At 32.2% G+C, this 16,214-nt stretch overlaps 1 protein-coding gene across 8 annotated transcripts in view; it reads left to right on the top strand.

Annotated features, from left to right (window-relative positions):
• Positions 1 to 16,214, top strand: part of LOC145291555 (protein kinase C iota type-like) — a 355,461-nt gene that overhangs the window by 195,262 nt on the left and 143,985 nt on the right. For all 8 annotated transcript variants that reach the window (XM_080137652.1, XM_080137646.1, XM_080137627.1 and 5 more), the window contains 3 exons: positions 30 to 80; positions 1,840 to 1,925; positions 7,328 to 7,459. In XM_080137652.1, the coding sequence (XP_079993778.1) occupies positions 30 to 80; positions 1,840 to 1,925; positions 7,328 to 7,459 (269 nt within the window). The remainder of the gene's footprint in view (positions 1 to 29; positions 81 to 1,839; positions 1,926 to 7,327; positions 7,460 to 16,214) is intronic.

Raw genomic sequence — 16,214 nt, 5'->3', positions numbered from 1 at the left:
AATATTTTTCCTTTTTTTTTTTCCTCCAGTATTTCCTAACGTCCCTGAAAAACCTGGTATGCCTTGTATTGGAGAAGATCGTAAGTTCCTGTGTTTAATGATTTATTTATTTTTGGAGGGGGCTGTTGTATCAATCTGTTTATTAGCAGGGAAGCCCAATGTTGCCCGAGATTGAATGAGAATCAACTAATGTTCCACACCATACTTTTTTTGTTATTGAAATTGATGCAATCCGATTTTGACCAAAGTTAACACTTTTATACAGCCTAACATCACAAGTGCGTTTGAGAAATTTTACCACTGCACAAGAAGGGCGCAGTGTATAAAATCAACAGTAGGTTCTTTGATAAAACAGTAGCATATTCAAAATTAATGTTTGTTTGGAGCACAATCGAACCATGATACTTGACTTTTGCATTTTAAACTTTAATTCAAGTCATTATATAAAAATAATTTCATAAAATCAACAGTCTGTTCTCTACAGCGTAATGTAGACTGCAATGTATTGTGAAGAAAATCACTGAGGAGGCATATGAAGCTAGCTCCTGTTCATTGCGGTAGGTTCCAGATTAGAGTAAGGCCATCAATCGATTTGATGGAAAAATGGGCGATTTCACTGAGTTCGATGATAATAAAAGTAATGAAAGTGTACAACATTTTTTGATCCTCATTCAATCCCAAGCAACATTGAGTCCCCTTGCTAGTGTATATATATATATATATATATATATATATATATATACTAAAATTATCAGATTGTATATTTTCTGTGGTAGTTCACATAAAAAAGAATTTATGCATATTAAAATTTTAAACAATTTCATTCAATTGATTTGATCATGAAATAAAACCTTAAAAAAAGGAATAGAACTTCACAAAAAAAAAATCTGATTAAAAAAAAACATAGTATGCTATTCATAAAATTATTTACGGTCAGATTTAAAACTACACCAAGATTGCAATTGGTTTATTCAAAGACTGTTTGTTTACTGTTGATTTAATTTTTCAATTTATGTCTCTAATCTTTGTTCTGTTTTAGATATTTTTAATAACTAAATTTACTTTAATTTACCTGTCTTCTTCATGTGTAAACGTAATGCTCATTAAATTATTTAATTAATTTAAACAATTCCATAAATAATTAAATCAAACTCATTTAATAGTCTCTACTGTTCTTTCAGAGAACTTGGTTTTGCCGGCTGTACAACCTAAACCGACACAATGTTTCTGCCTTCCAAAATCCAACCGGTTTTATATGCTCTGGGAGATAAGAGTTAAGAAATGAAAGTTCCATGGAGAACATTCTATTGAAGTTCTTCTAGAGCAAGCACAAATAGAGGTGGAGTTTAGTAAACCGTGAAGGATCTACTGGAGGCTTATTGTGGACCTTGTCTAATATGGCATCCCAGATGTGACAACAATACTCCCTACATAGGCAAATGAGATATAGATACTTGCAGGTGGTGGAAGTTTTCTAGCCCAGTAAAGGGCTTTGTCACATTTCTATGTATCCTGAAATAAGCTATTTTTTTTTTTCTTTTACTAATGGAGGTGAATGGAGGCCACTCGAGAATAAGATGGCCGGTGTGATAGCACCATGCTCATTAATAATGGTGAAACTTGGGTAGAATTTAATATTTTAAGAGGATTGTCTAACAAGGACTTGTTTACATTAAACTTGAAGACAACTATGTTATTGTCAGTTGGGAAGCAGACTCATGGTATTGTTCTACAAATGGGTAGTTCTAAGAAAGAAACTTTGCTCATGGAATTTTTGTTGGGTTTTAGGCACTTCTTATTGGTCTGTTAAATTACTATGTCTTTTTTTTGTGTTTTCAGGTAATATCTACCGTCGAGGTGCTCGGCGATGGCGGAAACTGTACAGAGTTAACGGACATTTATTCCAAGGAAAACGATTCTCAAAGGTTGGTTTTTGTTTTGAATCTTTTCTAATGATTAAAATTCAAGTTTGTTAAAGTCGATATGAAATTATAAAAAAAAGTATAAGAAATTGTGGTAAAAACATTTGTTTGTCAAAAATCAAAAGATTTTACTAACTAAAGTGGCACCAAAGAAGAAAGCTTACACACTTATTTTATCTGTTCATCAGGTTTGGAGTTTTCTCATAAGCTATAGAAAGCTGTGGTATATGTTTTGAGGTTTTCTGACCTAAGTATTTCTTCTCAGTGGCAGGGTATTTTGATACCTGCTTTGTGAAAGACTCTTTATTAGTTTGTTGGAAAATTTATTCTAGCTGGATTTCTTTTTGTTTTTAACTATTAAGGCCAAGAATTGCTTGAGGATAAAGGTTAATGAGATAAAATGATTATCATCTGAAAGATGAAGAACACTATTAGAGTATTAAAATAGACTAATACAATGAACTAAGTTTGATTACTTAAGAGGATTTATGACAGGTATTTCTTGACATCAGATGTGAAGATGATCATGTTGTAATCTATAGGGAAGCAATCCTGTAGCAATGAATCCACAGATTGGAAGCTCTTGCAAAGCTCTGTTAATAATTCTCCCTAATTTTAGGCACATGAAGAAATCTTTTTCCATTGTGGTAGCAAGACATCTTTGACTTAAATGACAAATATGATTTGTAATCAGTATATCAACTTTTTATTTTTTTTTAAGACTTGCTTGAATTTATCAATGTTGGGAGAATTAGTTTTTTTTTTTTTAATGTGTTTCTTTTGTGCAAGTTTGTTCTGGGTGGAATTAATTGACACAAGGCTGAAGTCAGGAATTAAGAGCAAGCATGTGGTGTTCACTTCATGTTTTTATTAATTGTTATCTTAACTGCATGCTGTCCATAATTTGAAAGAGGATGAATTTCTGCAATGGAGACTTCTAATTAAGGGAGATAACTTATAACTGACTATTACATTGCGTACAAATATTATTTTCTATCAAATGGAGTGATTTGGGAACTGTTACTATACTATGACATTTTGTAGTGAATCATTTTAGTGTTCTCCCAGCTTTTTTCTTTCTTTCTTCCCATTTCTTCATTAAATAGAAATATTGCTCATCAGTGTTCTTAGGCTTAGATCTGGACAGTATCGGGAGATGTGTACAGAACAGAAAATTTCAGTGGCATAGCCATGTTGAAAGAATGACAGAGTTTTTGGGTTAGATGTTGGACAGTTGGGATAGCAGGGTCAGTGCACAAGGGAGAGCCAAGAAAAAAAAAATGGGAGGGAGTGATAAGAATAGACTTGAAAGAAAGAGGGATAAATGAAGACTTGGCCAGAGGTAGATTTCTTTTAGAAGTCAATTTCTTAAACCATTCAACATATACCAGCATGTAAAATGGACGTTAAACCAAATATGATGTCCTTCAACACTTATTGCTTTTCTATCATAAATTTAACTGTTCCTTTATAAATGTCAGGCTCTAAGAAAATGACAAAATTTACTTACAATTGAAATTCAAATTGTAAATATTGCAATTAACCTTATTAATAACACTAAAGAGACTGCAATTGTTAAGTCTCTGAAATCAACCTGGTAGCTATTACTTAATGTAATAAGTTTTTAAAGTTAAGTGAGGCCAGGTGCAATGAGTCATTATAGCAGCTTTAATGCAGATCCATGAGGTATATAAGTGAGGGTTGAACTGTGTCGCTTCTTAAGGATTGAACCCACTTAAAAAAATAAAATCTTATTTTTTGTGTGATGACAATATTTCACTTATGCAAATGAGTATTATATTTTTTGCATGGTCAAATTGTCATTGAAATAAAGAGTAGAAACTTTCTTTCCTATTTGAGACCACGTTAAGTGTTCAGTGAGAGAAAAAGAGAAACAATTGAGTTGGTGTCGTCTGTGTCAAGTTACGAGATTTATGTTTTGGGAGAATTGTTTAATTACAATTCGAGAGTCAGACTTTTTTATTTAAAGTTGTTTTTTTTTTTGTGTGTGCATTCTTAATTTTCATTTATTAAGTATGATTGACATGTTATGACTAGGGCTGTGACAACAGCATGTTCATTTCATTGTTTTGACTCTTGAGTATATATCTGTTAATAAATGTTTTTATATAGACAGATGTGGTTCTTGGTTGATTAAGTGTGTCTAACTGTGTTGGATGTATACCTGAGAGTCAAAAGAATGAAAAGAATATTCTGTTGTCACAGCCCTAGTTATGACCTTTTCAGATCAGATAGACATCTGAAGTATATCTGATTGGTTAGTCTAATTATTTGAGAAAGAGTATTTTAGATTAAATAATCAGTGGGAGTTCTTATTTACTTTCCTCTTCATGAGGGCAGAGTTAGATACAAGGTTGTGTTTTTTTTGGGGGGGGGGATCCAGTTCTCTCTCCCCCCAAAATTTCTTTCCTCTTCACTGACAGAACAGAAAAAAATGAAGTGTGATATAAGAACAGATATTACACTTTGCTCCTAGCCAAAAGGTCAAGACTCAAGTCTGTTTTAGTGGAGAAACAATGAGGATCTTGCTAAAAATGGGCTTTATAACTTGTATAGGAGATGGACAGCTACAAGAAACTGAGCTAGAAAAAAATGAGTGTCCATATGGCTAAGATAAATACAAATTATTTTTAGTTCAAATTGTTTTTATTTCCTTGAAGGACATGCTATCCATCGCATGAAAAAAGTCCCTATTCTGTTCTGTCAAAATTTTTTATTTTGGGAGAACTGGACCCCCCCCCCCAAAAAAAAAGGATAGAACTATACACAAGGTCAGTTTATTAATGTGGAGAAAAATTCAGCTCTCCAAAAAAGGATATTTTGTATTGGAACAAAAATTGCCCCAGTCGTAAAGCAATTCTCCTTCACTGACCAAGGACAGAAAAGATAAAATGTAGATTTTAATGGTCCCTTTAGTTGATCAGTTAATTGATGGTGTCATAGAAACACTTGGAAACAATTATAACATTTATATATAAACTTTAAAATATTATAATATACTATAATGCTATAATGTACAGGGTGGCCACAAAGTCACGCACCAATGTTAATTAAAAAAGTTAAAAAATTAAAAAAGTTATAGTAGTAACATTTATTCAAATTCAGTTCATTGGTGCGTGACTTTTTGGCCACCCAGTAGATAATACTAAAAATATTTTGTAAATAAAAAAAAAATACAAGTTAAATGAATATAGTGACAAAAATACTGAAAATGCATGACAAAGTGAATTGCAAAGCATCGTGAGAAAACTTATTAGCAGATTAGAATGATGCAACTTGCTACAAGCAGATGTGATTTTGAAGGACCAAGAATTATGGGCAATGAACCACTGAACTAGTCACATGATCAACAAACCTTTTATTAATGGAACCAATTATTTTCCATAGGGAGAAAATTGTGTCCTTATAATATTGTAAAATAAGATAGTTAAATGCATACTCTCACAAAGTACTTATAATGTATGACAAGGAAGAAGGGTGTAAAGCATGGTGAAAAACCTTATTAGCCACTCAGAAGGATGCAATCTGCTATGACCAAGGCTGATATTGAAAGACAAGGAATTTTGGGTAATGATCACATGACCTTTCATGACAATCACATGGTCAACACAACCTCTATTAATAGTTAATTATCTCCGAAAGGGAAACAATTGTGCAACTATAATATTGTATAACAAATTAATGAGATGTTCCATTCCAAAAATTGTCAGACTGCTCGCAAATCTAAAAAAGCCACCATATAGCTATAACCTAGTATTGCCATATTTAATCATTTTTTACACAATTAATAGAAAATGTCAAATAACTACTGAACAAATAAAATAAAAATTTCTAACAAATGCAGATTTTTTTTTTAATGCGAAAGAAATCATTTTAATTCAAATCAACATTATATTTATAAAAAAGAAATGTTCCAAATATTGTTTATATTGATTTTACTTGAGCCTATTTTATGTGATGTTGAGTATAGAAGTATTAAAACTTATTCAAGGTTTCACACAAGCAAATAAGAACGAGTTTATTTTAGTAAAAAGTTTGGATGTTTTAACCTATAAAAAAGTGGTCTAGAAAAATATAGATTTTAATGGATTCAAAATATAAATTTTATTTTATGTCTAATTCATAATTTTAAAATTGCTAATAAAAATCGGTGTCTTGTTCCACAGAACCCTCCTCCCCTCCACCCAAGGAATCATGGGGGATTGCAGTCAAGTGAACTGTTAGATGTGAGATGAAGTGTAGTTGATGAGATGAAAAATATGACAGTGTACAGAGCCTAGCATCTATATGTATGGCTACTTAATCGATCCAGGACCTCACTTCTTTGCTCAGAATGTGGTTTTAGATATTGGTTTTAAATATGAGGTCCTCGAGGAAGAAATGGGGGTAGTATAGTGAGAAATTCCAATATTCTATCAAAGTGTTGATCATTCGTCTTACCCTCTGGTGTCACTTCATAATCAATTTCTAATGACTTCTACCATATAACTACTAATGCTGAGGAAGTTTGAAATCTTGTTTGTCTTTCCAGTACAGGTTGCAAAGAACTGTGACTTCTACAAATATGAAAGTTTAAAGTTGTTCATAATTAATTATCTGGGGGAACAAAAAAAAAAAATTATGAAGACAAGACTGACAATGAAAGTTTTAGGGAAACAAAAACTGTGTAAAATGAAAAATAGTAGAATTCATTACGAATGAATATTGTTTGTATATGTATAAAATCTGGAATATTTGCAGATAAAGGATAATTAGCCAAATAAAGAGAACTTCTTTTTGTATAATTACCAATGATACTAATTAAGTAAGAATCACCTTTTTTAAAAGTTTTATGTACATGTTCAATAAACTTGCTCAACCAAGGGAGGTCACCTCAGGATAAATACAACAAATCTTTTGACAAAAAAACCTTTTGCAACTGAAAACAGTTGTATATCTGTATTGACACCTACTTTTTTTAAAATAGATTGATGTAGTTTGCTTGAAGCAGTATCTAGTATCTAAATGAAATTTATACATGTCAATGCATAGATATAATGGATAGACACAAATTGGAGCAAATTAAGATATAATTGTGGAATAGATTTACCCTTATTAGTGCAATATATATATATAGTCAGATGGAGAATCCATATTGTAATATTTTGGAAATATTTTTTCTCAGTACATGTTCGACTTTTAAATGTGCATATTATGGCTATTGTGTAAATGTGAGCAATTCTGCAGAAATCAAATTAATTTTGTTTTAAATTTATTTGAAATTTCTTTTAAACTTAATAATATAAGCTTTGTATTGATACTTAATATTTATTTTATTTTTAATATTTTATTTTATTTATTTTTCGTGTATTTATAACTAATTTTCATTTGATTCTTATTTGCAGAAAGCTGTCTGCTACTTTTGTTCTGATCGAATTTGGGGTCTTGGTCGGCAAGGATACAAATGTATTAATTGCAAATTATTAGTTCATAAACGATGTCACAAAATGGTGAAACAGGCATGTGGAGATACTGTGGTAAGTATTGCTTGATTTGGTTAGTTTTTTTTTAATGTTGATACAAAGTGTTATTTGTCCTGTTAACATTTGTTGTATGGAAATAGTATTTTTTTTTTTTTTTTTTTAACGGTGGTCACCACTTATCAAGGCTCGGAAGCCACTCAGGGATAATGGTTATTGCAAGTACAGTATGTTAGTGTGGAGATTTAATGAAGTGTTTACTTAAGGGGGCGGTTCATTAGGAATTTGTTTACGTTGGACTTGGAGACCTCCAGGTTGTAGTCAGGTGGGAAGCAGGCTGACGGAACAGAGTTCCACAGGCGTGCAGTTCTAAGAATTGTAAGCATAGACCGATTCATACCATCTAAAAAATTCCAACAAAAACCTAACAGCCAGCCATGGTTCTCCCCAGAATGTGCTGCTGCTATCACGCACAGAAATCACTTTTTCCATAACTACCAACATAATAGATGCACTGAGACTAAAACTGCTTTCAGGAACGTCAGCAACCACTGTAAAAGAGTAATAAAAAATGCAAGAGAGCTATATGCCCAGTCTGTTAAATCCAAAGTAGCTGATCAGCGGCTTGGTTCCCACCAGTTTTGGCAAATAACAAATAGGATCCTGAACAGAAGTGTGCGTTCTATCCCAACCATTATCAATGGACCTGAGGTCATCTCGTCAGCATCAGACAAGGCCAAACTATTTGCAAAGAACTTTGCAGCTAATTCTACCCTATGCGACGAAGGCCATCAACTCCCCATATTTCCTCCTATAACACAGAACATGCTAGGTAACATACAAATAGCTGTGCATGAGGTCGCCAAGCTAATCAAGAACCTTGATTCCAGTAAAGCAACTGGCCCTGACGGCATTTCAATTACAGTGTTAAAAAAGCTTCAACCAGAACTTGCTCCCATACTTACGAAATTGTTTAAGCGTTGCCTTAAGGAGAAGTGCTTTCCAACTCCCTGGAAAACCTCATCAGTATGCCCTGTATTTAAGAATTCAGGTGATAAGTCATCTTCCTCTCAGTATAGACCAATAAGTCTCCTGTGTGTGATGAGTAAGTTGCTGGAATCCATATTAAATAGAGAAATAGTCAACCACCTCAGCAGAAATAACCTTCTTAGTGACACACAATATGGTTTCTGTTCTGCAAGATCAACGGCAGATGTGCTAACGGTTATTTCTCACAGGATTAGTGAATCTCTTGACAAAGGCTTCCTTTCTAGGGCAATTGCTCTTGACATATCAAAGGCCTTCGACAAGGTATGGCATGAGGGCCTACTTCACAAGATTTCCAGCTATGGTATAACTGGAAATGTTTTCTCAATCATTAAATCATTTCTCTGAGATAGGCTCATAAGAGTAGTGGTCGATGGACAAAAATCAGAGGCCTGCAGTATTAATGCTGGAGTCCCTCAAGGGTCAATCCTGAGCCCAACTCTCTTCTTAATCTACATCAATGATCTCCCTAAACACATACTTAAATCATTCGTTGACATCTATGCTGATGACACGACCATCTACGGCAACAAATCAAAGGCCGTAAATGAAAAGTTTTCTTTGATTCTCTCTCCTCTGATCTCGAGCGCGTGGTTCAGTGGGGAAGATGTGGCTGGTTACCTTTAATGTATCTAAAACCAAAACTCCTATCTTTACATCATCAACGCTCTGATCCCCATCTGGCATCAATTGAAATGGATGGCTCTCGTCTGTTTTGACAAGCTTCTGGGTTTGTCCTTTACTCCTGATTTGAAATGGAACATGTACATCAAGTCTGTTGCCAAGGTCGCTGGAAAGATGGTGGAATCTTTCTACCGCTCCAGAAGATATCTCACTACTGTTGCAATTCTCTATCTATATAAAAGCCAAGTACGTCCAAGGATGGAATACTGCTGCCATATCTGGGCAGGAGCTGCTAAAAAAGCCTATCCTGCCTTGACAGAGTACAAAATAGACTTTGTGGCTTAGTGGGGGATGCCCTTTTCTCTTCCCTGCAACCTCTTTCCCACAGAAGAGATGTTGCGAGCCTATCCTTGTTTTATCGTTATTTCCATGGCAGGTGCTCATCTGAACTCCAATCTCTGGTCCCCCCTTGCCAATCTTTCACGAAAAACACCCGTCTAGCTGAATCCACTGTCAAAAATTTCCCCCACTCTTTATCTGTGCCTAAATCAAAACGTTGATTCCATGAACAAAGCTTCTTTCTTGAATTGAATGGTTAATTGTAAGCATAGACCGATTCATACCATCTAAAAATTGTAAATTACAGTGGTTGCTGACGTTCCTGAAAGCAGTTTTAGTCTCAGTGCATCTATTACGTTGGTAGTTATGGAAAAAGTGATTTCTGTGCGTGATAGCAGCAGCACATTCTGGGGAGAACCTTGGCTGGCTGTTAGGTTTTTGTTGGAATTTTTTAGATGGTATGAATCGGTCTATGCTTACAATTAACCATTCGGTCAGATCTGATACTATAGAGGACACATCATTTTTTAGTATTATTGTTCTGTTGTTTTTGCTTCGTTTTACTTCAATCAATGTTGTCAGAAATCAACGGGCTTTTTCTTGCGATTAACACTTGATCTCTAGTGTTCTATTAAATTTTCTTTTACTTCTCAAACATTGAGTTAGTAAGGAAACGAAGAACATTAATTTTTCTCTCACGAATTGACCAATTAATTGTGTTATAGTATATCTTTCTTGTGGTTTCTTGCTATTATCAGATTCCAGGACAAGAATTCATCTAATCTAGTAGAGTATCCAGCTTAGTGTATATGTATATATATTCATATATATGTGTGTGTGTTTGTATGTATGTATTTATATATATATATATATATATATATATATATATATATATAGCCCAGCCTTAACAGTCGTTTTTTTTCTACGCACATCTTATCTTTCTTTCAATAATATTATTTAAACTCATTCCCTTTTCCTTGCCTCCATTTTTGAATTATTCCACGGATTTCTGCCTTTTGGATTACTTTGGACCATCTTCCAATCACACGATTCCTTTGAATTTTACTTGTGGAAATGGAAACTTAACCAACTTTTTTGGATTTTACCGTTATTGGATATTTTACCCTTCACCAGACTATCCATTCACGTGAAATCACCTTTTTCTTCACTATATTCCCTCTGCTTCATTTTTTGTTACCAAGTAAGATCTATGACTTACTTGTAGTTTCATCAAATACTTTTGCAAGCAAAATCCGATCCCGCATTTTGCTAAATCCTACCCTCTGATGAGAAGGAAAGTATTTCTTCGAAACTCTGCGGATTAAGGACTATCCACTTATTTTGTGCTTTCTGTTTAAAATTAAATATGTTTTTAACTCTTTTTCAAAGTGTTTTTAACATGTTTTAACTACTTGTTCTTATATATACACACACACATACCCACACTTGTATATGTGTTATTATATTTAGATAATAATCCAACAGAATGTATAGGTTAACAAACCTGGAAATAAAAAAAATCTGTGTTTAAAATATATTTTAATTAAATCCTGACTCTGTTAATCTGTTTTTGATTAAATTAGTCTTTTCTGCTTATTTCTTTGTTTATTACCTGTAAACGTTTTTATTCGTATTCACTCTAAACAAAGCATATTGCCACCGAGATGTAAGGAACTATTTGGAATTAGGAACCATGCTTCCAGAGATGTTGTAAGTATTGAGTTAGACAGTTAGGTGTCTGTTCACATTACGTTTAAATTTCTGCATGTTAGTACAGTTGAGGAAGCAAAAAACAGGGAAGGAATTCCAAGTCTAGCAGTTTGAAGGAAGAAATTATCAGAGGAGAAGGGTCTTGGCATTAGAGGACCTCTACAGTGATAGCATAAGATTTTGCTGTTTGTTGGATTAGTCAGGGGCATTTATGTCAAGGGGGCATGAGTGCTAAGAGCTTCTCAGTAAATTTTCATTAAAATATTTTTAATAGAAGCACAGATGTTACATTGCAGTGAGGGAACAGAGGTTGGAGCTTGCTTGACAGTTCAAGGCCTATTAAGTAAGCAAGTTCAAATATATTGATAAAATGAATTTATAACCACCTGCATCTAAAAAGGTAATCTCTTGGAATATGGTATCATAAACTAACAGATACTACACTATACCTCCCAATTGAGTTTTGAAGTATAGTTTCGGCTTCAAACAGGTACCAAGGCTCTATTATTTGGTGGTCAGGTTGAAAATTAATTGCTTATTTAATTTTGAAAAACCATGAAGGAGGGAAATAATTTAAATACATCCTCCTATTTAATGTACCCCCCTCTCTCCTAAAATAAATAAACAAACAAACAAAAAGGCAAGCAAATTACAGTCCCAGACAAATGTTTTTCTTAATGATTAGTTACATGAACATAAATTGTTTTTTGAAATTTCTATTTCAATTAAGTAAAAATTGTTTTCACGCATTAAATATAGCCCCCCCCCAAAAAAAAAAAAAATTAATGATTATTATTAATAGATTATATTGTATATCATTGAAGCTATTTATTTATATTTTATGATACTGATAACTGAAAGTACTTAATTCAGAAGAGTATTGCTTATTTATTGTATGGAAACTAATATTTGCTCTACCCATAAAGGAGCATATAAACACATACACACAATAAATATATATATATATATATATATATATATACTAGCAAAAGTACCCATCGTTGACTGGGTTCAAAAGCAGCCTACAGATAATGGACTCTGATTTATGAAAGTATGATAGGTTATGAAAAGGAAGGGTTGTAAAGAGATAGCTTCGAATTTGGGGGTATCAAAACCAAAGCAAAATATGATGAAAGTAAAAATAAAATAGATAACCCCCATAATTTATTATACCATACCTGTTCACATTGAAACACTTATCACAATATTCTGTGGATCTATATTAAAAAAATCTTGTTAAACTTTGTGACATATTCCCATTCTATGGAGGTTAGGTTCGAATGAACTCTCCATAATTTTATTATACCATATTTCTTCAAACTGAAACATAATTATCAAAGTATACTTACGCAGATAGATATGAAAAGTCTTTATTAAAGTCTGTGCCTATTTCCTTCCTATGGAGAGCAGGCGCGAACGCGGATCCCCACAATTTTATTATACAATCCCTATTTAAGTTAAAACATACTTATCAAAGTATTCTTATGTACATCTATATCAAAAACAGTTGTAAACGGTTTTTTTTTTTAATTTTTAAATTTTTTATTTCCATACTTTGTGGACCAGGTGCAAACGCAGACCCCACAATTTTAATGAACCACCGTTCTGCAGGATCAAACATACTCATTCCTGTGTCTCGATACATCTTCTATCATTATATGTAATCAGTTTTTTAAAATAGTCAACCATATAGGAGCCTATTCGTGACCACACACACACACATTCAGCTTTATATTATAGATATTGGCAAGTTTGTTTAAATTTGACAGTTTTCTTTTTTCTTTATTTTTCTATTGATTTTCTCAATATGTTAAGTATTTCTTTTAGTTTCAGTTGGTAAATTTTGCATTATATCCGAGTGATTGTTTTTTTTTTTTTCCAGACATTTTTCTCTAGCGCTTTCGATCAATGATCATCATCAAGAGTAATTTGTTGTTGTTCTTATTTACAATGTCTCCCCACGGGGACAGAGTTAGACACCAGGGTCGTTTTTTAATGTGGAGAAAAGGAACAAAAATAAAAATTGTCTCAGTCGTGAAGGATTTCTCCTCCACTGACAGAGAACAAGAAATTGAAGTGCAGCATCTGAAGAACAGATGGTATTTATTTGCTCCCCCACTGAGCAAATTAGGCACAAGGCCGTTTTTAATGTGAGGTAAAAACCAGCTCCCCAAAAAGGGGGCACTCTGGTTACCAAAAATAATAATTGTCCCAGTATAGAGGGTTTCCCCTCCATTGACTGGTACAAATTATCTTAAGTGCAGCATCTGAAGAACAGATACTACACTTTGATCTTGTCCCGAGTAATTTGTTGTTGTTAAAGAGGCTTTTTTTCTATTGCCTTTTATGTAGATAATTTGGTGCTTCTACACTATTAGGATGAAATTTTGGAAATCATAAAACTGAATTTCACATGAAAACAATGGTATCTATGTATTCTTCATATTTTTAAGATGATTATATCCAAAAATTATGAAAATCGATTAGGTAGAAAATTATTTATTAAAGAAAATAAAAAATAGAATTTGATGAAAACAGTTGTAAGACACAGGAGAGTTCAAAAGGGAGGTAATTTTTCTGTTTCGACTTTAATAGGATGGCTGCAATTTTTTATCTGGTAACATAATTTAAAGTTGTTTATTTTTTAAATTATCCAGTAATATTCAGATAATTTTGAGTGCATAATTTGGATTATAATTTATTAGAATTGACAAAAAAGTCAGTAGAAACCATTGTTTTTTTATCTGATAACTCCATTTATCAACTACAAAATTTTGTTCTAATAGTGTACAAGTGCCAATAGTTTATTGAAAAAAAATCACTCAGTTACGTGCTAGAAAATTTATCAACTGAAACTAAAAGAAATGCTTGGCAGATCGAGAAAATTAACAGAAAAATTAAAAAAAAAAAAAAAAGGAGACTGTCATATTTAACCAAACTTGCTTCAATAATGACTTGCTGCCAATATATATATATATATATATATATATATATATATATATATATATATATATATATATATATATATAATTTAAAAAAAACGCATACCATTTGAAAGAATTTGTTTTGTTTTGCTTATATAAGTAAGTCACATTGCTCAAATACAGAATAAGAGGGTGAGGATTGAACTCCCTATACAATTGGTATTATGTGAGGTTATTATCATAACCATTTTTTCATTCCATGTAAAACTGTAATGTCACATTTCAACCAATCCCAAACGTTTTTTTTTATTTATTTTTATATATACAAATGAATGATGCTTGACATTACATGCTTACTACAATTGTTTTTGTTGTCGTAATGAATAATACAATGCTATTTTTCCATTCTTGTTGTCTATAGTTCTTCCAACTGGACTAAAGTTTTTCTATTCAATTTATCATGTGCTCTTTTCTCCTACGCATTCAGTAGCTTTTTTTTTATTTGCACATTTAATATCCACTTGTAACGTTGCATTTAAAGGTAGTAAAATAATCAAGTTGGCAAAGATTTTAATGAAAAATACAGTTTTTATTTTAATCGCATTAAAAGTGTGAGTATGTAGCAGACTTTGTGATAACCGTCTATTTCTCAAGGTAAGGCAGGGTTCTCGATCCAAAGTATAGATTTGACAGAGTTGAATTAATTGGTTTCAATTTCATGTATATTTAACTGTTGGGCTACGATGGGTGTGAATTTTTTCACATCACATAAAATCAAGTCTAAGGTCTTTTGAAAAAGAATTTTTTTTCTCAAAAAACAATACAAACATTCAAGTATGGATTTCATTCATTGATTAATGCAGTTAGGGCAAAGAAGCATTCCATAGTCCTTGAAGACACCATTGTTGCAGTTGTTTGTAATAGTAAAAACTAGGTGTTAAAAAATTAACAGCCAGCATAGCATAAGGATTAAGAACTTCCTCCATTTTTATTGGTATTTAAATAAACAAAAAAAAAACATCTTTTAATTCTTATTTTCAAGCTTGATATACTTCTAGAATTTGTTACCTTATTTCCAGCATATTCTGACATGCATTGTTTTCATCTATTGTAAAAAATATTGGTGAACACACAATTTCCCTACTGTGCAGCTCTGAATAAAATAGCAACTTATGTTCACTTAGTCATATACAAGGATCATTCCAAAAGTAAATCCTACTATATTTTTAACTAAAAAATTAAAAAGTTGAAGAGCTACAAAAACAGGAGTGGTTCCATTAAAACAAGTGACCTTTTGTGCCCCAGAATTTATTTTTTCTACATAGTTACCATTATTCTCAATGTATTTTTATTAGCCTCTTTTGATGTCTCAATTGTAAAAGTCCAGAACACACTTTGTCGCCCACATCTCTGCCACCACTCTGAAATCCACAAACCCATCTCCTAACTCTGCTGACATTAACTGCTATCTTTCATTTATGTATATTAGTGTTTTTATCATATTTAAATATGCTCAATTATTTGTGTACAATGATATTTCTTATGTACTTATATCAGATATAAGCATGACACAAACTGAAAATACACAAATAATGAACATGCATTTTATTTAAATGTATAAAATTTGGTATTTTTATATATTTGCATGTGCAGGATTAACTTCTAAACTACTTAACTGATCATCATGAATTTTGGAATACTCTAAAGAAATTAAAATTTGAGTTATATTTATTAAATTAAATATAGCCCACATTTGTACTTATGCATCACAGATGTTTTCCAAAATTCAAAATTATCCGTTAATTACCTTAGGAGTGAATCCTCTACATATAAATATAGAAACGTACCTGAATGTATAAAAATGACACCAAATACATGTAAAATATAACTTGTTTCTGGTATTGAATTATGTTTCATATTTATATAAATACAACACCATATTAAATAACTGAGAAAATAAAAATATTTCCTAAACATGCTGTGAATTAAAACCTGATTGTTAGATAAAATGATAGTTTATCATTATGCCAATCTAAGATAAGTCATGAATTTAAAAATAGATGTGCCTTTAAGTGCACGCATGCACGCACACACACACACAAACTTGTATTTGTCAATTTGTTGCTCTCCCCTCCTTCACACATACACATTTAATATTTTAAGGTTTT

This window comes from Euprymna scolopes, chromosome 2, assembly GCF_053919585.1.
Source record: "Euprymna scolopes isolate OS-2025 chromosome 2, ASM5391958v1, whole genome shotgun sequence".
Lineage (NCBI taxonomy): Eukaryota > Metazoa > Mollusca > Cephalopoda > Sepiida > Sepiolidae > Euprymna > Euprymna scolopes.
This window is presented reverse-complemented; position numbering and strand designations above follow the sequence as displayed.